The sequence below is a fragment of the Carcharodon carcharias genome, chromosome 19 (assembly GCF_017639515.1).
Source record: "Carcharodon carcharias isolate sCarCar2 chromosome 19, sCarCar2.pri, whole genome shotgun sequence".
Classification (NCBI taxonomy): Eukaryota; Metazoa; Chordata; class Chondrichthyes; order Lamniformes; family Lamnidae; genus Carcharodon; species Carcharodon carcharias.
In genome coordinates this window covers 33,523,637-33,546,240 of record NC_054485.1, presented here as the reverse complement: position 1 = coordinate 33,546,240, position 22,604 = coordinate 33,523,637, and the positions used below count along the sequence as shown (strand labels likewise).

Here is a 22,604-nt window from a genome sequence, read left to right as displayed (position 1 = left end):
TCTCCAATTAGCTTGAGCAACATCATTCAAAACATTCTCAAGTTATTTGATTGGGTTAGGAGTTTTAGTACATAATGGATCAATAAAGTGACATACTGTCCCAGAAATCACAGCTGCAAGCAGTTTCAAATCAACTGGGTTTCTTTGAACTTGAAACTATTTTCCTATTCTTTGCAGTACTGCATATTAAAGTCTCAGCATTAATTCCTATGCAAGCACTTATGCTTCCAGACTAAGAGTGCATACAATGTTTTCACTCCCATGTTCAATGAGGTAATTATTTCATTGTGAGGTGGAAACCCAGCCAATTTGTTTCAGTTACAGTAAATTTAACTGGGAGGTGTCATAGTAATTAAAGTGACAGACAAGTTTACCCATAACATCAGGAGTTATAACCTCGGAGGACACATTTTCTAGTAGTTCTGGGCATAAACAAACAACGGCATTTTCCCTCCACACAGAATGAAATTAATTTTGTATCCCTGAAGTTTGTTCCAAACTTTACAACATTAACTGTATTAAGTTATTTAAATTCTGCTCACAAATGCCATTCGTACTTGGAAAATAGCTATCTGAAAATCCCCACCCATAACTTTAAAGCTACGTTTGTCAGATTCATACAAATAAGGTTAAAATAAATTGCAATTAGTCCCCACCACTATAATAACGTAATCCTTACTGACCCAGTTACCCTTTAGATAAATCTCAGAATAATTACAATTCAAATGTATATAGTCATATAGCTTATTCAAAAAATAATAGAAACAGAATATTATAATGCAAAGTCCAAGCTGTCTGCATTATAACCTTATATTTGCAAAAGCATTTGCATTCTTTTGAGAACATGGATTTGATATTCCACAAATATACATTTCTATTACAATAAAACTCATTAAAGAAAATATAAAACACTAGTATAAGGCGTGCCTCTCACTGAAGGGTTTGTATACTCCAAGATCTAAGGACTATCTGCTGTTTGAGGAATATCTGAAAATTGCATTATCCTGGAGAGCCATATTTTAAATAAGAACTTCGAAAACTATCCATAAAAATATTGTCCATAAAAATTAATTTTAATAGCCTCTTCTTTCAAGCACCTTTGGCACCATCTATTGAAGCAATCTAGTCTGGAGGTACAGGTACCAGTAATCCTATGCTGCCTCTCAGTAAGAAATGCTATTATGCTGGCTAGGTGAATTGGCTACAAAATGCAGGTGACTAAATTATGAAGCTATCAGTTCTGCTGGTAAAGTTCATTGCAATAAGATTGCAAAGTGTGCTTGAAACAGAAGTCTTTTTTCAACTGGTAAAATTATGTCATTAAAAAGGTTGGAGTTTTGAAAACTGTGTTGCAGACATCATTATTCAAGCCCAGGTAAGTTTGAAAAAAAGCACAATCAATAAAAAGATGCAGTTTAAAAAAAATAAAAGGGCAGCAATTCTATATCAACCCAACTCCCTCCCCCCCATCCCACAAATAAATTGGTCTCTTTACTGATCCATTTACTGCCAGGGTCACACAACCCCAATAATCCCGTGTTTTTTTTTAAAATATGCATCAGCAATTTCATGAGCAACATCACATACAGCAAAGTGAATTATAATGCAAAACTGACCATAAAGATACCAGTTACCTGATTTATAGCTTTTGTTTTTACAATAAACCCTCAATGTTAGTCGTCACTAAGATTAGCTTTAAAATAAACTACCTGTGCTGGTTTGCAAATGCCTAGATAAAAATTAAATGCAATGCCAGGCGTGTATGGTAATGAAACACAGGTCAGTAACCAAGTTAAACAGTTATAATGAATCAAATCAATTGTCGCGAAGGACATTTTGTTTGGTATTGGTCGGGGAAGAGAAAAGGTATTTATTATTCTCATGTGATGAACAATCTTGGCTGTTAACTGGAAAGCTAACATCTTTAACAGCCTAAAGCTTGAAAAAGGCATTCATGGCCATTTGTTTGAAAGTGTCAATAGTTACACTGGAGGTAGTCTGATGGGATTTTTAAAAAATATATAAAAAAACCTCCTTAGCACTATTTTCATCTATGGAATGTCAAAATGCATTAAGTGGAAAATTGACTTTTTGACAGAAATCTTTGTAAGGTGCAAGCAAACAAAGCAATTGTTTTAAAGGGGAGGGGAAGGGTTGACAGGATGAAAGTAAGCATAAGCTGACTCTCCTGAAACAGTCTCGAATGTTCAATAAAACTCTAGCACTCAATTTAAAACTGCACTTTGTTTTGGATTTCTTTAATTCCCTTATTAGCTAGTTTAAAAAATACAAAATTTTGCTTGCTCAGCTGGAAGATGGCACAAGATGGGTGTGCTGCTACCCCCATTTTTTTTAAAAAAAGGCTCACTAGCCATGTAAAATTGTATTCTAAAACCAGGATATAGAACCACATTGTGAATCAGTTTTCCGGCCAAGACTCTTCTGAATTGGACTAGAGGATATAAAAGGAAGGCAGTGTTTCATAATCCACACACACTGGCCAGTGAATTCTCTTCCTTTATAGTTTGCTTGTCCTACTTTTGAACATATTGCACAAGAAAGCTTCAAACAAACACAATAAAGAACACAAAAGTACATACAACTTAAAAAGAAAAATAACGGCCTGATTATGAATCATGATGTCTCATACAAGGATTCAATTTGTACTGTAGTATTATACCCAATGTTTCAATCTCCTTCCCAGTATAGCAAGTTGTATCTTTCTTGCCCAAACTATAAAGTTACCTTGGACAGTCCAGCTGGCAAAAGCCCCAAAGTAAATACAAGTCAAGTATTTTTCAAGCACCATAACAGTTTCTGCAACTTATCAGCTTCCATAACCTATCAAGCAGGCACCTGAAGGTACTGGAAACTCAATGCAGCAAAAATAGGTACTTAGAAGCTTCTGAAATTGACAAAACAAACCTGACAATTACAATTTATAATTCTGCATAAAAAATTCAAGAATGCTTTTTTCAAAATATCCAAGTACAGAACACTCCACATAACATATGCAGTTCTACTGAGTCTTTTGCTAATTGCAGTTTTACTTCTGATAATGCAAATCTAATTTGAGGAATTTTATCCATATGGCAATTCTACTATACTCAACTATCATTAAGTTTTTAAAAAGGTAAAATCACACATTAAAACTTTTAGTGCAAAATGCCTATTGAAAAAAATTGAAATTCACTGTCTAGTACCAGGGATGGAATTCATCAGTGGCAGCTTGGGCAGAGTGCCCTATCATCAATTAGGATTGTCATGGTAAAAAGGATGTCAAACTAATAACTTGGATTGACAATGATTTATAACACTTCTGATCTTTAACTGCCATAAGCTTGTAGATGAGTCAAAATAGCCAATCATAGGAAATACATTGTTGGTGTAGCAGATAGGTGAACTAACTGGGATGGACAGTCCAGCTGGCCGTACTAAAAAAACAGAATGGTCAGATCATCAAAAAGATAACAGTAGAGCACCGATTATCAGGGCAAACAAACCTAGAGTTAGGCATCTCACATATCACAGGATATTTGCAAACATTCATAGCAAGACATTTTGAAACCATACAATAAAAGCAGGAAATGTTGGAAATACTCAGTAGGTCTTGAAGCATCTGTGGAGACTGAAGCAGAGTTGATGTTTCAGGTCAATGATCTTTCATCAATATTGGGGGGGGGGGGGAAACTTAATAGCTTTTCCTTGTTCTGATGAAAGGTCATCAAACTGAAACGTTAACTCTGCTCTGTCGCCACAGATGCTGTCAGATGCTGCGTCATCTGCTGAGTATTTTCAGAATTTCCTGTTGTTATTTCAGATTTCCAACATTTGCAGTATTTTGCTTTTCCACTTTGGAACCATAGTTCTCTAAAATGGTTTACTTCATGCTAATATACAGACAAACTTCCCTTTAAATCCCAGCATAAACGTCTAGCATTTTTAACCAACTTTAATCTCTCGGAAGCTGCGAAGTCAGGAAGAGCACAAACCCTGCCAAGTTAATAACTCCTTTGACGTTATCTGAGTGCATAATGATGGGGTTTGCCTGTACTTGTATAGTTTGGAAATACTTGTCCCTTTACATGTATAAATTTCAAGGGCACCCTTTGAAACTTTTGCACAATAGACATACTCAAAACTATCTACAAAATTCATTCTCACACGCACATACCCACATCAGTCTGTTTGTAAAAGATTAAAAATAGATGGGAGTCTTACAACAGTATTACCTCGTATAAACAGAGAAAGAAAACACACAATATCAAAACTTGCTACTGAATGTAGTAACACCCGAAGTCATTCATGCATATTTTCCTTAGGATGTTCGGCCTTGGTGCCTTGAGGTAAAAAATATAAAATCAGTACAGTGGAAAAAAAACCACCTGTATTGTCCTTATATAGTGCTTCTGATAGATTTTGAAGAACAATGGCTCATTTCTCTGTGCATTTAAATCCTAATGAGTAAATGAGTCATTCAGTGCGTTGCATCCTATTCGCTGGTAGACTACGGTCTGAAACCGGCTTGGCCCTCAAAAGAGTTTGTTAAAAAAAATTAGCACTAAGTAAGGACGTTTCACAACGGCACAGTATGCTAGGGGAAAAAAAAATCGCTGGAAACTTCAGCAGGTCTTATGCAAAATACATTGTGTGTTGAGTATCATGGTGGACTTGTACAGCCTTGGCAAGCGCCAGTGGATCCCGTCCATTGCTCTGTCCAGAGATGTGGCTCCCTTCAGCACTGTAAAGATTAAAGAGTTAAATATATGTTGCATGAAAAATGTTTTCCATTTCTGATTCAGTATATATGTATGTAACATATACATGTTAAACAATGCATTAATGTTCTCTATTTTAAAAATAAAGCTCTTCAAAGAGAAACATTTAATTTTTAAAGAATAATCTTCGAAAGGTTCTGACCATCTTACTGCTACTACAACAATCTCCAAAGCCTCAATCAACCAAAATTGGTCGAATGTTAGCATCCAAATACTTTTCTTCATCAGATCCTTCAGATCAAAAAAATGTCAAACATAAAATAAACAGATCTGAATGCTGTGCTTTTCAATTGTGGCCCTTGTAGTTAACTTGTGGCAGTTACACTTGACAACTTCAGTACTTTCAGAATCACTCCGAAATAGATTTTTTAGCTGAACAAAACCCTCACCAGCAACCACAAAGAAGTAAACGTAGTTCCTTTCTTGCCTACAACTGAGAACAAAGCCTGTTGGAAATCAAAGGGGTGTTTGGCAAATCCTGTTCTATTCAGTGCAGGGTTTGCACACGGGAAGAAATGCCATTTCAGGCACATGGACTGTTTCCACTTTCACTTGTGTGAACACTCACTCAGTAAACTTAGGCCAGAGGCCCATCACCATCTGGTACTATACCCCTGAGCTAACTATTAAGGAGTACAAGATGTCTTTGCAGATTTTTCCTGTTGAGAAATACCCAATCTTAGCTTATTTTCAAGCCAAAAGGATCAGCCAAAATTAACATGGCATGTGAGGGAATGGCAAATGCCGATCATAGCACAGCAAAAAAAAATCTAAGTAGTCAATGATTTGAAACATACAAGTATTTGACTTATTAAGGCCATTGCATATTGGTGACAGCAACTTCTAAAGTACACAGTGTTACTCAGCTGGCAGCAACACAGAGAAAAATGCTAGAACAGTTTTTCAACTTTGGGATTATCCAAGCTAAATAAAACCTGTGCTTCTGAAACTGGTGGCACAAGCCCCCAAAACTCCAAAATAAAAAGGGAACAGCCTCACTAAGAACTATAGTAATTACTTAAGTGGCAATTCTTTTTAGAAGGCACAATTTTTCTTCCCCATTCCCTTTACTTTGGTGTTCTTTCATTCAGGAAGGTGGAACACATAAATGACATCCTCAGCAAGTTAACAGCAGAGACACAGCTACCTTTCAGCGAAGGTGCCAAATTTGATTATCTCTTTTCTCCATACGCATGATCCTGACAGTACAAAGCTGCCTGAAACTCAATTTTGCACTCAAAACCAAAAGGAGACATGAATTGGACTCCAGTTACTACCTAAACTATTAATTTAATTTTACATGCATGGATGCCAGAAAAATTTGAATGGTATGCTTTTGGGAACAGGACTAATTAATTAAGTGAAGCAACATCCAAAATAGAGAAATTCCATTTTCCTCAGCAAGCATACAATTATAGTGCCAACTTATATAGCTAAGCCGGCATTTTACCTGTCGTGATCTTTGTCCACAAGGTGGTATCTTGCTCTGAATGCAACCAGCCTGGCATAATATGCTGGTGCAGGAATTGAGACAGAACGTGTGCACCGCACATAAGTATGACACAGCTGATAGGTAAGGAGCTGCAATTCATCAGCTGAGAAGCAGTTGTCATCCCACAAGACATGGTAATGTGAGGGGCGGCTGGTACCCTGAGAATAAAAAAAGATTGTTTGTGGCTACGGGAACAGAGAAAGTGCCTGGCATTCTCACCCAGTAGTTAAGTTTGAGAATGAAACACTTGTGTCAAAGAATATTCACTATTTTTTCAGAGACTCAGGGCAGCAGGCAGCTGAAGCACACAGCTGAGAAGCTTGCAAAAAGCATGAGGCTCTGTACTCATCTCTGTCTAATTATTGAAAAATGTAGTAAAACTTAGGACATTTTAAATAGGTTTAAACATCAAAAGAAGGTGGTTGAATTTACTGTACCTGAATTCCTGCATGACTACAAAGGTAGAAATCAAACTCTGAAGGATGGGTGATGGTGCTGTCAACAGTGGTGCCAGCAGGGACATTGCCACTTTTACCCACCTGTCAATTGAATAATAATTTGAATTATAAAAATGGTTATGGAAAAACTAAAAGCTGAAAATGACAAACAGGATTACTAAAAAAAGTAACTTAAATTTATAGTTTCTTTCACAACCTCAAGACATCCCAAAGCACTTTTGAAGTTTAGTCATTGTTGCAATGAAAAAAACATGAAAAAAAACAATTTTACGGGACGTGGGCATCGCTGGCTAGGCCAGCATTTATTGCCCATCTTTAATTGTCCTTGAGGTGGTGATAAGCCACCTTCTTGAACTGCTGCAGTCAATGTGGTGTAGGCACATCAACAGTGCTTTTAGGGAATTCCAGAATTTTGACTCAGTGACAGTGAAAAATAGCAATATCGTTGCAAGTCAGGATGGTATGTGGCTTGGAGGGGAACTTGCAGATGGTAGTGTTCCCATGCATCTGCTGCTGTTGTCCTTCTAGGTAGTAGAGATTACAGGCTTGGAAGGTGGTGTCAAAGAAGCCATGGTGAGTTGCTGCACTGCAACTTGTAGATGGTGCACACTGCTGACACTGCGTCGGTGGCGAGGGAGTGAATGTTTAAGGTGGTGGATGGGGTCCTTTGTCCTGGATGGTGTCAAACTTCTTGAGTGTTGTTACAGCTGCGCTCATCCAGGCAAGTGTGCTCCATCATACTCATGACTTGTACCTTGTAGATGGTGGACAGGCTCTGGGGAGCCAGGAGGTGAGTTGCTCACTGCAGAATTCCAAGCCTCTGACCTGCTCTTGTAGCCACAGTATTAATGTGGCTGGTCCAGTTCAGTTTTGGGTCAATGGAAACTCTTAGGATGTTGATAGAGGGGGATTCAGCAATGGTAATGCCACTAAATTTCAAAGGGTGATGGTTAGATTCTCTCTTGTTGGAGATGGCTATTGCCTGTCACTTGTGTGGCATGAACGTTACTAGCCACTTAGCAGTCCAAGCCAAATATTGTCTACATCTTGCTGCATATAAATATAGACAGCTTCCGTATCTGAGGAATCACAAATGGTGCTGAATGTTGTGCATCATCAGTGAACATCCTCGCTTCTGACCTGATAGAGGAAGGTCATTGATAAAGCAGCCACGGGTGGTTGGGCCTCAGTGACTGCCCTGAGGAACTTTTGCAGCAATGTCTCGGAGCTGAGATGATTGGCATCCAACAAACACAGCCATCTTCCTTTGTGCTAGGTATGCCTCCAAGGGCAGCCACTCTCACCTCACCGAGAGTTCAGCTCTTTTGTCTATGCTTAGACCAAGACTGTTGTTATACTTATCTCGCTGGGGAGCGCAGGTTGGAAACTTCAACTCCCAACGGGGCTTGGAGTTTCCACGCATGCACAAACCAGGAGTGGCTGCACATGTGCAATTCTGCAAGTTCTTTGGGCCTAGGATAGGCCCAGCACACCTGCACATAGAGAAAAAAGAAAAACGGCACGAAAACCTGGCTCAGGTGACTGGGAGTAGAGCACCATGGAAGATCAGTGTCCCAGACAGGGGGAAGGAAGAGGTCCCCCCAAAAAAAAGGGAGAGGGGACAGGGAGAGGTCCCAAAAGAAAGTCCCAGGTAGGGGGCAGAGACAGGTCCCAGCTAAGGAAAAAAAAGCAGAGAAACAGGGGCAGAAAAAAGGGCTGTGGGGAGCTGACTAAGTGAAGAAGGCAGCCGAAGGTTAGAGACTCCCTGTCGGCTGTTGGGGCAAAGGTATTCCTTTGGAGTAGTAGTGTTCTGCTTGAAGTACTGAAGATGCTGAAATTGTGTTTGAGAGTTGGCACTCGAGTGCAGACTCGGGAATCCAGGGAGACGAAATCTCGGGAAATAAGACTGAAACCGTCAGAGTTGGATCGACTTTTGGAGAGAATTCCAAGGCGAGGTCTTCAAAGGTGAAGGTTGGAAACCCTTGTGTGATAAACAGAGTTTCAGTGAGATTTGTGATGTCTGGGTGGGTTGTTAAGAAATCCATTTTGGCAGCATTTGGCATTTATTGTGCAGAGTGATGTGATCGACCACAGTTTGTCTGTTATTTATTTGTACCTCATAGTAACCCTGAACATTAAAGAGCATATATCACTGCGGCAGTTGGTGAAAAATATAACAAGTAAGGAGAAGGTGTCAACACCCATGTCCTGTGTCATACAAAGCTAAGATGTCAATGTAATCATCCACAAGGGTGGTAAGGGCCTTATTTACAAGAGTAGTGACACTCTGGAGAGAAAAGCAAAAAGTGGGGCAAATGACTGATCTCCTGAAAGGACAAAGGATGCAGCGATGGGTACGGTGAGCATGATGGGAAGGAGGTTAGTATGAGTATCCTTCAGCGGGCATGTTGGATGGCAAAGCTAGATAGAGGAGGACAGGGCAGTTTGGGATTGCTGCTTCAATAAGTTAGTGACTGATGCCTTGAAGGACCCTTGAAAATTTAAAGAGATTTAAAGAATTTAAAGAATTATTCAAAGGGAAAATCAGCAAAATTCACCTTTAAGATCAAACGTCAGCATTCCCTGGCTGCTGGTCCAAGTCATCCATAGAAATCATAATAATTTACAGTATAGGAGGCAGCCTTTCTGCCTGTTGCATCTGTGCTGGTTCTACAAAAGAGTAGTCGTGTCTTGTCCAACATTCCAGCCTTTTGTATGCAAAATTATTTATCGAATCAACTTCTGCCATCTTTTTAGGTAAAACATTCTAGACCACAGGTAGTTTTGCTTGGTTTTCTTTATAGGAGGTAGGTAAGCAATTGTAAACCAGCACGACCAACTTGTTTTTTAGTACTCATAGAGCCTAGTTCTACTGTTCAATTGCAATCATATCCCGTACTTAATCAGCTACAATCATCTCCATAGCCTTCAAAAATCATGTTTTTGTCCTCCATAATTGCACATTGCTGGAAGAGCTTTGGTTATATTTGCAGGAGCTTTTATTTATTTCTAGTTTTTTCACTTGCATAAACTCCAGTACTACTACTTAATTAAGCCTCATGGCATTGTTATTGCTGCCAAGGAGGTTATGAGGGTGGGAGGTTGTAACTGGGTGGCTAATGGTGGTAGTACTCAGGCAAAATGATGCATTAACATCTTGACAGCACTGGACTGCTAGTAAAACTATGATTATGTACCACGTTTTAAAAGCATTCTATAACAAAAAGTAATTATTCAGTAAACAAATATCATAAAATCACAACAGACCAATAATGACAAGTGTACTAAGAATCTCTATGGAAATATAAAATTAGTGTGGTTTGTTTTAAGGGGTGAAATTTTGAAGGGGATGCAGGAGCAGAAAGACTTGGCTGTATATGTGCATAGATCAATGAAGGCGGCAGGAGCAGTTAATGAAGCATACAGTATCCTGGGCTTTATTAATAGGGGCATAGAGTACAAGGGTAGGGAGTTATGCTGAATTTATAAAAGATGCTCGTTAGACGTCAGCTGGAGCACTTTGAACACTTCTGGACACCATATTATAGGAAGGATGTGAACACATTGGAGTGAGTGCAGAAGAGGTTTACAAGTGAACACAGGTTTGAAGTGATTTGCAAAAGAAGCAAGTGTGACATGAGAAAAAACTTTTCCACACCATGAGTGGTTCGGGTCCGGAATGCACTGCTTGGAAGTGTGGTGGAGGCAGGTTCAATCCAGGCATTCAAGAGAACATTTGATGATTATCAGAATAGAAACAATGTCCAAAGGTACAGGGAAAAGACAGAGCAATGGCACTGGGTCAGAATGCTCATTTAGAGAGCCAGTGCAGACATGATGGGCCAAATGGCTTCCTTCTGTGCTGTTAAGATAGTGATTTTGTTTTCCTGCTCATTGACTTTCTCTTCTCTCCTGAAGGCAATTGTTTACACTGGGATGTATGGAAGACTAATAATATCTTGTCCAACTGGCTGTTATTCTAGATCATCTTCAAGAAAAAAAATTGGCAGGCTATTTAACTTTGGAATCATGGTTGTTGAGCTCTATTCTTGCTTCACACATATAGCATTCTGATAGAGATCATGCTGGACACTCCTGCACCATATGGTTTAATTTCATAACTTGCAGTGCATTTACCCAGAGGGAAAATTCTGTATGGCAGCATATGTGCACACCAGGACACCTACCCTTTCACTTCTGTCGGCACAGAAGAGTCGCGTATGATGTCGTTTCTGAACGACGAGGTATGTTATGCCAGGTCTGTAATCCTCCTCCAGGCTAATGCAGGCTTTCCGAATGGCAATAAGCTCAGGCCAGGCGACCTAAATGCAGGTTTGAACAAAAAATAAATGACATAAGGAGTGACATTGCAGAACATTTCTATGTTTCTGTTCAGTTGAATATTATTTCCTTGTTGTTCGTTTTTCTAAATCATTTATTCTCCCAGACCCCCATCCCATAGGATGGCTGAAAATTGTTATTTAAACTAGAACACCATTCTAAATTGACCAGTTTTTTTCCAGGCTAAATATTCTTCTTCTAAGCCTTCAATACCACTGTGAAGTGCAAATGTGGCCACTACCATTTCTTGGGAGAGGGCTGCCACTAGTCAGTGCCTCAACAGTGTTGAGACTAAGGTCAGTAACTAGTATCTCTAGAATTAACAACCAAATCTGCGTAATCCCATGAGGGAACTGCCAGTGGGCCATTTTGTGAAGGAAAACAAAGGGATAAGATTCATCACCAAAAGTCACCAAAATAGGCTTGAAAAGTTTGATCACAATCTTTACTTTGGACAAATAGATAAGTACAAAGTTTCAGAAATTTAACATTAATGACTGAAAACAATGTACAGAATCCAAAAATCGGCAAATTGGCTGTTGTGTTTTCCATATTACAACAGTGACTGCACTTCAAAAAGTACTTTGTATTTCAAACCGTGAAGCGTTTAGATAGAGTAAATAAAGAGAAACTGTTTCCAATAGCTGAAGGTCAATAACCAGAGGGCATAGATTTGAGATTGGCAAAAGTACCAGAGATGACATGAGAAATTATACAAGTGGTTGGAATTTGGAATGCAGATGAGTTCAAAAGTAGCCTTCAAATGGGAATAGGATAAAACATGCAAGAGAAAAAATTGCAGAGATATTGGGAAAGAACTAGGAATTGGGACAAATCAAAACGCTCTTTCGGAGAACCAACCGAGACTCAATGGGCCAAATGGCCAGCTTCTACACCGTACTGTTATCTGATTCTAATGAGTCGTTAAGCACCTCTTCAACCACACACACAAACCTGTTTCATTTGTCCTTCAGAAACTCCACCCCTGTAGTAGATAATGCGTGTTGGCTTGAAGCGGGTCGATTTGTAAAATTGAATTAGGAGCTCCCGGACCATGTTGGACAAATCTTGGATCACCTCTTGACTGAACTGGAGGTCCTGAGAAGTTTCTTGTCTAGATGTCTGCACACGTACTGTTGCACAGTATCGGCTGGGATGTCCATCCATACTACCAACCACCTAAAAAACAAACTAAAATCTTAATATTTAACTGCAGTTTTTTGTGGGTATTGTGGGTTACACAAATGCCATAGCTTCAGAGACATCTGTGGAGGGGGGGGGTGGGAAGAGGGGGACTCTGAATGTTTAGATAGAAGATATGGAATTGATACAACAACTACTGCCCATTAAACAGAGTTTGAAAATCTGTCCAAATTATGGCATGTTATTTCTCTCTTGCATGCTCTTGAGCCACAAATGTAAAACTTTTCTCCCTTCATCACATAACTCTCCTTGCCTCATGGTAGGTTGACTCTATGGGCACTGGCCACTGGTATCAGTTACCTTATCTTTGTGGCCATTTTTCATAGGTGCCCTAATGGTTATGATGCTCCCTAATGACAACTAAGTTTTAAGCTGGCATTACATTTTTCAACCAGCTCTGGCTGGTTTTTCTCTTCCGCTCTGGGTATTAAATTCAAATCAAGTGCTTTGATCACTGCCCAGTTAACTTCAATATTTTGTCAACACACTTGCATCCCCAAACACATGTTTTAGGTTAGTCAACTTTTCAGCATTGCCAGGAATTGTTTTATAACACAACATTTAACAACTTACAGCAGCAATGGAAGGTTTCTTGCCATCTCCAGCTGGAGGGTGTGTGACATCAGCTCCCAAGAAGATGACAGGCTGCTGGAACACGGAAGGCCTACATACAACAAAAATCTCCATATTTTTAAAAGTGCAATACTAGAGTTCAATATTATAATACTTAACCGATTAATCAGGATGGACAATTGTAGTTTAAGTGAAGCCTCAAGTTAACAGATTATAAATATGTTCTCTCCTAATTAAATGGAGTCATTAAATCTCCAGTGTTCAGTGTGCTCAAGTTGCAATTATGATGCACGTACATCACAGGAATGTCGTAGGCAAGATGATCACCCTGAAAATAGCATCCAATGAAGAAGCTGTAAACTACTTTTCCTTTAGGTTTTAATGTTGACATTAAATGTACTTTTATTGCAGTGCTAATAACCTGTAGGAAATTTTAGCATTAGGAGTTCATTTTCCCCAGCATGGTAGCCAAGATGAAGGCAATAAAATGTGCAAAGAAAATCAGGATAGCATGTAGTATCAGGAAGCATAACTTCAGTGCAAGTTACAATAGTGCGTCATTAACTTATACTTTTACATTTAATTAGTCTTGGCTTGAGTATGTAGATTGCAGATGTACGAATAATAGATGTTATCAGCATTCCCAAGGGGAGGAAGTCTTTTCTGTTCTAATGTGTTTATTACGTGATATTCTACACTAGATTTGTGAGAAACTTAACAGGAAGGCATGTGTTTAGTGTGGAAAATGCTTCCTGTTTCTGCTCGGCCTACCAAAAGAACCTAGCAGAAGTTTGGAACTTATGATTTAGTAATATACCAATGTACTTCTTGTTTCCACTTTATTTTATAATTCATATGCCCTAGCCCACAGCGACAACACTTGCACCTCCTCAAAGTAGAAAATTGCTGAGGTATGTCACATCTACAAAAAGCAGAACAAATCCAATCCAGCTAATCATTGCCCCATCTTGCCGGGTCAAAATCCAGGGACTCCTGAACAGTACTGTGGGTGTACCTACACCACATGGACTGCAGCAGTTCAAGGCGGCAGCTCATCATTTTCTCAAGGACATCTAGGGACGGATGAATAACCTACCAGCACACGTCATGCAACAGCTAATGAGAGCATCTAGAATGGAGAATCCTCCACAGTTGTCCAACATTCTTTGTTCAACTAATATAATAAAAAAAAGTTGTTCTTCCTCACTTGACCTAGAATTGCCATGTTGGCCTCCATAAGTCACTGCACTAAAGCACTGACAACTGGGAAAATGCAAAATTGAATTTACTCACCGCTGATGAGGTACAAGGACGTTATTGATGCCACCAAGTTTTGCGTTGATCTTTAAGCAGAGATTTGATAATGTTTGTGGAGATGTTTTGACTACATTCTTCACCTGAACACATTGTGTTGCCATTCCCAATAGTGTGTCACCCACACGTTTCACTTCAGCTAGAAGAGAAATGCAAGTTTGGAAATAATAAATGTCGAATTTACGATAGGGTTCCAAAAATGGGAAAAGGACACCTAAATTCTACTCCTGCTGAGATGAACATTTATGAAAATTATATTCAAAGATATAATCCAAATCCAAATATAATCTTGCCATTTTAACAGCTCTTGAGAACAAATCTATTTTTACTAGGAATTTTCATATTAGAATATTCAACATCACAAAGTAACAAGTAGATTTATAGCATTTCCTTTCACCAAGCTTTTTTTTAAGCATTTGACGAGCTTCCAATCAGGGTTATGGAATGATCAAGCAGAGGTACTTCAGAAAGGTCACTATCCCCCGATATGAAGCAAATGGTCTATCATGAGAAAAAAATAGCCCATTAATAAAAAATATTGAAGTAACCTGATCTTTAACCAGTAAGCAAATACACAAATTATGAATTTCAAGTTATGAAATGTCTATATATTAGTGTTTACATTTCGAATTACTCTTGTTTTTAGTACCCACTCCCCACCATAGCCGGCACAAAAGGGTGGGCCAACACCCTGGCATCAAAACTTTGCCAAAACTGCTTTAACTGACTTGCAGGCAGCATAGATGCAGCACCTGAAGCACTCCAGTCTATGGATTTTCTTTGTGAGGAAATTTGCCCGTTGCTACCCATTCCTTCCAAAATTGCCTAAGATCGGAAACTCATAGCATGCAGAATTTCCAGATGAGAGTTTACATCCCACCACCTGCGTCACAACTAAAAGTTAGGGAACTTTAAAACACTTCTTACAAGTGCACAACAAAAATGAATACCAAGACTAAAATGTTGCACCTTGAGGAACCCAAAGATCTCGAAAGTTGAGTGTTGATGTAAACTGGTGGATTGTTTCAGCATTTACATTGCAGCTGCTAAAAAAGGTGAATTTCATCCTCATTAGCATCCAGAATGCACCTGTAGTACATGCTTTGGAAAGATACATGACAAACAATAACATACGTTCATCTTTCACATACCATATACAGGGGTTTTTCCAGGCAGGATGACCACAATCAACTGCAGACCAACATAAGTCATCTTCAAGTGTTTAAACATGGGTTCTACACTGTCTGCACCTTGTGCATATTTACAGAAACATGGCTGCCCCTGAATAGGCATTCCGGCATCTTTTGAAATCTTACGCAGCTGGTCAGTAAAATTTCTAGAGATAAGAGAAATGCAAAAACCAAGGAACATAATTAAAGTCACTTATTTGGTGCTCTGCATCAGTACTTAAATATGACAAGTTAAAGTGGCATAGATCAAGAGCATCTACGCCCACTTATACCCTGCACTTAGTGATTGAATTTCAACCAACCAGTTTCAATTTGATGCCGTTGCCTTTGCCCTAAATATTTCACACAGTATTACAAGAATTTCAGAGATAGAACACTTGTAAGTTAAAGTAATAATGTAAACAATAAAAAGGACAATACTCAGCACAGGTGTAATTTCAATTGCATAATTCAATTATGCAAACTAGAAAAAAATACAGAAAATCTTGGGTTGAAAAAAAGTTAACCTAAATTCATGAGAAAATTTCCAGCTCAATTTTTGACCCGAGTGCTTTCCAGCAAATGAACTTCAGATAAAAAAGGACAGGATGCTTACTTTAAAACTTCCTCCCGGCACTGTTTCTGTGGTGCAAAGCAGGCAACTGCCCAAACTTTGATTTCAATGCCAGCATAGAACTGTTTGCCTCTCATGTCCCACACCCCTTGGTTTGGGGTAGCGACAGTCTTATTCTGAAATAAATGCACAGGGGTTGGGAAGGTGAAAAGAAACCTGTTAAAGATGGACAATCAACAAATACATCTTTTAGCAAGTATTACTTCTGTTTCTTTGCACTATTTCTACTCTGAACTGCAAAGTATTAATGGAAACCCACATCCAAAGATGTGGGATTAAGAGGCTTAGACCAGTCTTTATTTTACCCAGAATTGTGGCAATAGTCAAAATGTCTATAGAAGTCAACTTAACAAGATTTTCAACACAGGTGGTCACAAATTGCTTCCTTATTTTTGCAGTACCACAACGAGGCAGGTGAACAAATTTAAACTATGATTGAAACTAAGTACGCAGATATTACACTGAACAACATAACAGGATACCCATTCCCAAAACCCTTAGTTGGTGTAAGGTTTTGAGTATATTTCTTGTTGCTTTCCAGTAGAAAGTAGGATCTGTGCAAAAAACAGGAATAACATTAGCTAAATTTAAATAGGGTTGAGATCCAATTTAATTTCTTTTCCAAAAAATATTACATCTTAAATATAAACTGCTGTAAATAATTCCAAATGAATATACTAACGCCACAAATGAATTGATTGTACATAAATCCCTTGGATCTCTGCAAACAAACCCAATTTGTCTTAATGCGCCAAACAATTTTACAGCAAATCCTGGGTAAAAAAGGGTGAATTACTAGTTTTAGTGGAATAGTCCTCATTCTTCAAACAAACTACCCTCCACCTACCATGGGATAAAGCACCAAAATCCAACCATGGATTAAAAAACCCAGAGGATGGCAGACCCTTTGATAGGCTTCAGTTGTATACAACTGTCCATCCCTATGTACTGTAATTGCAACTCCACGTGGCCATCTTCAGTACTTTGGATCAGAGGGGCAAAGCAATGCAAGGTTAGGCAACAAAATTTCAACGTCCCATTCCTCTAAACGGGAGATTTATCTTCAGACAGCTGGCGAAGAATTCAGCAATGTTAACAATGATTAATAAAATCGGCTTAGGAACTACAATGTAGTTTACCAATTGCAAATATAAGCAACATTAACATTTTAAATCAACAAAAACAAATGTACTGGGAAGCACAAAAACAGAAGAGTACAGACATGACCTCCAGAGGATGCAGAGTTTATACAGCCATTTGATCAAGGGCTACTTTTCACATCCCAAATTGTTTCTATCCCACTGCTTAATCTTCACATGCTATGGATAGTTTCAACAGTAGTTTCAAGATAAGAAAAAAGTTTCAAGATCAAAGACAATGACATAAACAGCATTGACTAGATGATTTACAGTCTGTCCAAGTTTAAATGTCTGTGGATCTCATATCCAAAAACTACTAACCATTATAAATTGGCTCAACTGCTAATTGCTTTAGTTTGTGGAATCAATGCAACTGCTTCTTTGCAGCTCTCTTGCACTTTCTGTACCAACAAACAGAAGTAGTGCAGAATACTGTATAGTTAACATACAATTCACAGCTGTGGCCAGAGTCCTATATTATATTATATGAAAGCAAAATACTGCGGATGCTGGAGATCTGAAACAGAAAATGGTGGAGAAACTCAGCAGGTCCAGCAGCACCTGTGGAGAGAAAGACAGAGTTAACCTTTCGTATCCATATGACCGAAGAAGAGTCATATGGACTCGAAAGGTTAACTCTGTCTTTCTCTACACAGATGCTGTTCGGCCTGCTGAGTTTTTCCAGCATTTTGTTTTTGTTTCCTACATCATATATTTGAATTGCAAATCTATTTTTCTTAGCCCCTCAGTTCTCCCTCCATTATGGGAGAGCACCCAACTTGGCTTGTGGAGATCAAGTCTCTGAGAACCTATAAAGTCAAAGGAGATCACAAAGACAGCAAACGTTGTAAAAGCACATCTACTGTCCTTTCCTATTCCTATACCACTGCCTCTTCTTTTAACTCCTCACCAAAAAAAATATTCAATACAAGTGTTTGGAACATCATTTACACCACATGGTTTAATTATCACTAATAACTGATATCCTGGATCCACTGCTAGAGACTCAAGGAAAATATTAGGAGTAGATCATACTTCTCAAGTCTGCTTCACCACTCAATATAATTATAGCTAATCTTTGACCTCAGTTCCACTTTCCCATCCTATACTCATATCTCTCAATTCCCTTACGTGTCCAAAACAAAATCTATCAATCTCAGACTTGAATATAATCAGTGACTGAACATCCAAACCCTCTGGGGGTAGCGGAATCTGAAGACACTATTGGTGAAAAACCTTTCATCTCAGTTCTAAATGGCTGATCCCTTAACCCGAGACGATAATATCCAGTTCTGGACTCTCAAGCCAGAAATTTAGTGTCTCAACATCTACTGTCAAGCCTTCAAAAAAAAAGTTATGCTATTTAATGAGATCACCTCATTCTTTTAAATGCCAGAGAACATAGGCCCATTTTACTCAAATCTCGCATTCCATCAATCAATCTAATGAATCTTTGCTGTACCCCCAAGATAAATATGCTCTTCCCTGGGTATGGTGACCAAAACTGTACTCAGCATTCCAGGTGTGGTCTCATCAAAGCTCTATATAATCACAGAAAAACTTCCTTAATCTTTTATTCCGATCCTGTTGCAATAAAGGCTAACATTTGCCTTCCTAATTGCTTGCTACATCAATGTGTTAACTTTGATTTGTCTACAAGGCCACCCAACTCCATGCAAATACCAACATATCGTATTTTACCAAAGTGGATAGTTGCACATTCCTCCACATTATACTCAATTAACCTGCAGACTTAAGTGTCCTTCTCACAGTTAGCTTTCCCATCTAGTTTTGGATCATAAGCAAATTTGGATATATTACACAGTCTCCTCCTTTAAGTCATTGATATAGATTGTAAGGAGCCAGCGTTTAAGCATCAATCCTGCGGCTTTCCACTCGTTACAACGTGCCAGCTTGAAAATAATGCATTAGTTAATATCTTTTAACTAACCTTCAATACAAGCTAACATGGCACACTCAACTTAATGAGCCCCAATCTTGAATGGTACCTTACCAGAGATTTTTTGAAAATGCAAATGGACTACATTCACTGGCTCCCCTTCAACTACCCTGTTATACTGAAAAAACCTTGAATAGATTTGGCAAACAATTTACCTTGCATAAAATAGTGCTGACTCTGCCTTATATATGATTTTCTAACAGCCCTGTTACCACATTCCTTGTAAGGTTCCAGGATTTTCTCAACTACTGATGTCAGGCTAAATGGCTTTTGGTTTCTCATTTTGGCTCTTGGCTTACTTGAATAGTGGGGTTATATTTGCTACCTTCCAATGCATGGGGACCATTCTAGAAGATCAAAACCAATGTATCTAGTAATTTTGCAGCCATCTCTTAAAACCCTAGGACATAGGCTATCAGGGTTAGAGGATTTGTCAACTTGTATTCCTTTAATTTCTCCAGTACTTTTTAAATTAGCAACATTGATTAAGTTACTCACTCTCATTAGGTCTTAGTTCTTCACTTTTATGGCGAACACCTTTAAGGTGAACACCTTTAAGGAAACCCACACTTACTTTTGCTAGTTCCTTACTTTTTACATGTGTTGCAAGGGCTAGAATTAGAAATGAATCAACAGAGAGGTTTATAAAACATTTTGCTGCAGCTCAAGGACATGTGTATTTTACTTGTTGGTAGACAGAATAATCCTCAGGGAAAAGTTAAAGAAATTCTGGAAGAGAATTACAAAGCTTTATTGAAGGAATCTGTAAAATGAAAGCCAACATCCTTTCCCTTTAAGGAAACTCAAAACTGTGACCTCGTAAGCATCAGCTTTATCAGAAACAGATATATCAGTCAAACTGGGTTATGCCAGACCAGATAAGGGCCAGAGTTTTTTTTTTAAAATAGCGTACTTTTTTTGCCTTTGGTAAACAGCATTATGTCAAATCACAAACATCACTAGGTCTTTCAGCAGTGCACCTGAAGAGCAAGTGTAGGATCATATAAACACAGAAGGCAGCCTTTGGCTTTTTGTGTCAATTCTTTAAAAGAGCTAGCCAATTAATTGCATTCCTCTGCTTTTTGACATAGACCTACAAATTTTCAAGTACACATCCAATTCTCTTTTGAAAGTTATGACTGAATCCGTTTCCACCACCCTTTCAGGCAGTGCGTTCAAGATCATAATATGCTGCATGAGGTAACTGTCCTCATCCAACCCTAGAAATTTTGACAATTATTTTAAATTTGCATGCTCTGGCTGCTGAACATTCTGCCAGCAGAAACCGCTTTATTGTAACTAAAAAACCTTAATTTTGAACATTTCTCTGCAATTACTCCTTAGTTCTCAGGGTTAGCTCAGTTGAATGGGACATAGTGCTAATAAGGCCACAATTCTGGGTTTAATCACACCATTGACCAACTACATTGAAATGCAGGTTATTTTTAAGAGGGCTTGATTGACTAGATGTTGAGGCTGGTTCCCTTAGCTGGAGTGTCTAGAACCAAGAATCATAGTCTCAGGATTAAGGTTCAGCCATTTAGGACAGGAGAAATTTCTTCAGAGTTGTGAATCTTTGGCATTCTCTACCCAAGATGACTGTGGAAGCTCAATGACTGAGCATGTTAAAGATTATTATCCAAAAATCTATTGATATAAAAGGAATCAAGGAACATGGAAACAGAGCAGAAAAAGTGGAGATAAGGTAGAAGATCAGCCATGATCTTACTGAATGGCAGAGCAGGTTCGATAGAGCCATATGGCCTAATACTGCCCCAATTTATGTCCTTAAACTTCAATGCTCCAAGAAGGACAATTCCAACTTCCTGAGTCACTCCCAGAACACCCCCCCGCCCCCAATCCATAGAGAAGGCACCTCATTGTTGGCTTAAGTCTATTAGGTAAAATATTTGAGACTTGTTTACAAGATAAGAAACATTGTTAGGTCTGTTGCATCATACTTAAACTCCTTTTGGCAGGTTTATTTCTGGAAGAGAAAGTGAATGGTTCAGTGACCAGTCCCACAGATGTGTTCATTGCCTTCCAAGCTTAGAGACATGTCAGACACGTGTCAGCAACGGACACACATCAAGATGCAGACAATGTGTCAATGCACCACTGCATTTAAAGAATTGGTTGTAGGAAACCCAAAAAGAAATAAAATTATCTCATCCAGTGTATTCAAAAACAGAGATTAGCTGGGAGATACGTGCAGAAATAAATTCAGGTAACATTTTATGCAGTGATTGGATTTCACTTAGCAATGCTAATTTACTAATGATGACAAAGACAAATTTCAAGGAAAAGACTTGGTCTGATGCAAAGCACATTTAATGCTGTGTGTCCAGTCTTTCATTGTAGGAATATAAAATTGAAGCCAGAAAAATGGAGCGATTACCTAGCTTGTGTTCCTTATACAAGCACAGCCTGGGATTTAGACACTAAACAAATTAATCCAGCATTCTCTGGAAGCTTCAACAGAATGAAAACTTATGGTCCATGACAAAACAATGATACTAAATGTAACTAATTAAGAGACAAAATTTCCAACCATTTACATAAATTAGAATCTAGTGTTGTGTTTAATTGAAACACATTTTGCAAATCTACCAGAAACTGTCATAAAAATTCCATTGGCTGAAACCGTCTGATCTTAAAAGGAAACAAGTTTGTGCACAAGTGGGAAGCAATGCAGAAGCAACAGTTGTAGGGGGCAAAGATGGCCACGGGGACAGGGCAGTTAAGAGGACAATGCTTTTTGCTAGGCTTTGCAAAAATGAGGGCTTGTATGTTGTAATTTGTTTATTGCTCATCTAACCTATGGCACATGGAGGGCAATGCAAGAGTGAGAAATGAATGAGAACTGAAGAAACATGTATTTTATAAATGAAGTCCCCAATAAGCACATCATTTTCATATATACACAAAGGAATAAGAGTGCAACTTGCAAATCCCACTTTGTCCTGAGCTATTTTGAATGATTTACAGTTTCCAACAATCATATGGCTGAGCACTAGAGGGCCACAACTGAAGCAGCTTGTTCAGTTCTAGTAGCTACCAAGGAGAAACACTACAGTATGTAGTTCAGTATCCATATCCAACTGCTTGGGCAAACTGGCAGATTCAGACAGTCATCTCCATAGTGGAAATTTGCCTTTAGTGGGGTATTAGAACAGAGACATACTTCTCCAAATCAGAAAACACCATCAAAAAGACTTATGTCAAAATTGTATTAAATGCTAAAATGGCAGCTTCCAAATGTGATCAGGATTAAATTTGCAGCTTCAAGTAAAAAAAGTGAAGGAGTGCTAAACGAGAAATTTTATTTGCATCTGTAAAAATGAAACCACTGAGACCCCCCCCCCACCCCTTAAGCCACTATTTAGAGCTGACAGATCTTCCATTTTTAAATAGAGGTGGAAAAATAAAATATTTCAAACCTGAAACTAGATGCTATATGTTGAGTAAAACATGTCTCCCTGGAACATTATTTTTTTAAAGTTCAACATAAAATTAACTGGTTAAAACATGAACTCCAATTGT

At 38.5% G+C, this 22,604-nt stretch overlaps 1 protein-coding gene across 4 annotated transcripts in view; it reads right to left on the bottom strand.

Annotated features, from left to right (window-relative positions):
- Window positions 1-3,726: 3,726 nt before the first annotated feature.
- Window positions 3,727-22,604, bottom strand: part of ago4 (argonaute RISC component 4) — a 63,259-nt gene continuing 44,381 nt past the window's right edge. For all 4 annotated transcript variants that reach the window (XM_041212215.1, XM_041212216.1, XM_041212218.1 and 1 more), the window contains 9 exons: window positions 15,945-16,078; window positions 15,311-15,495; window positions 14,139-14,298; window positions 12,846-12,936; window positions 12,024-12,248; window positions 10,916-11,050; window positions 6,708-6,809; window positions 6,229-6,428; window positions 3,727-4,741 (listed from right to left, as the gene is read on the bottom strand). In XM_041212215.1, coding sequence (XP_041068149.1) covers window positions 4,633-4,741; window positions 6,229-6,428; window positions 6,708-6,809; window positions 10,916-11,050; window positions 12,024-12,248; window positions 12,846-12,936; window positions 14,139-14,298; window positions 15,311-15,495; window positions 15,945-16,078 — 1,341 coding nt within the window. In that variant the 3' untranslated portion in view covers window positions 3,727-4,632. The remainder of the gene's footprint in view (window positions 4,742-6,228; window positions 6,429-6,707; window positions 6,810-10,915; window positions 11,051-12,023; window positions 12,249-12,845; window positions 12,937-14,138; window positions 14,299-15,310; window positions 15,496-15,944; window positions 16,079-22,604) is intronic.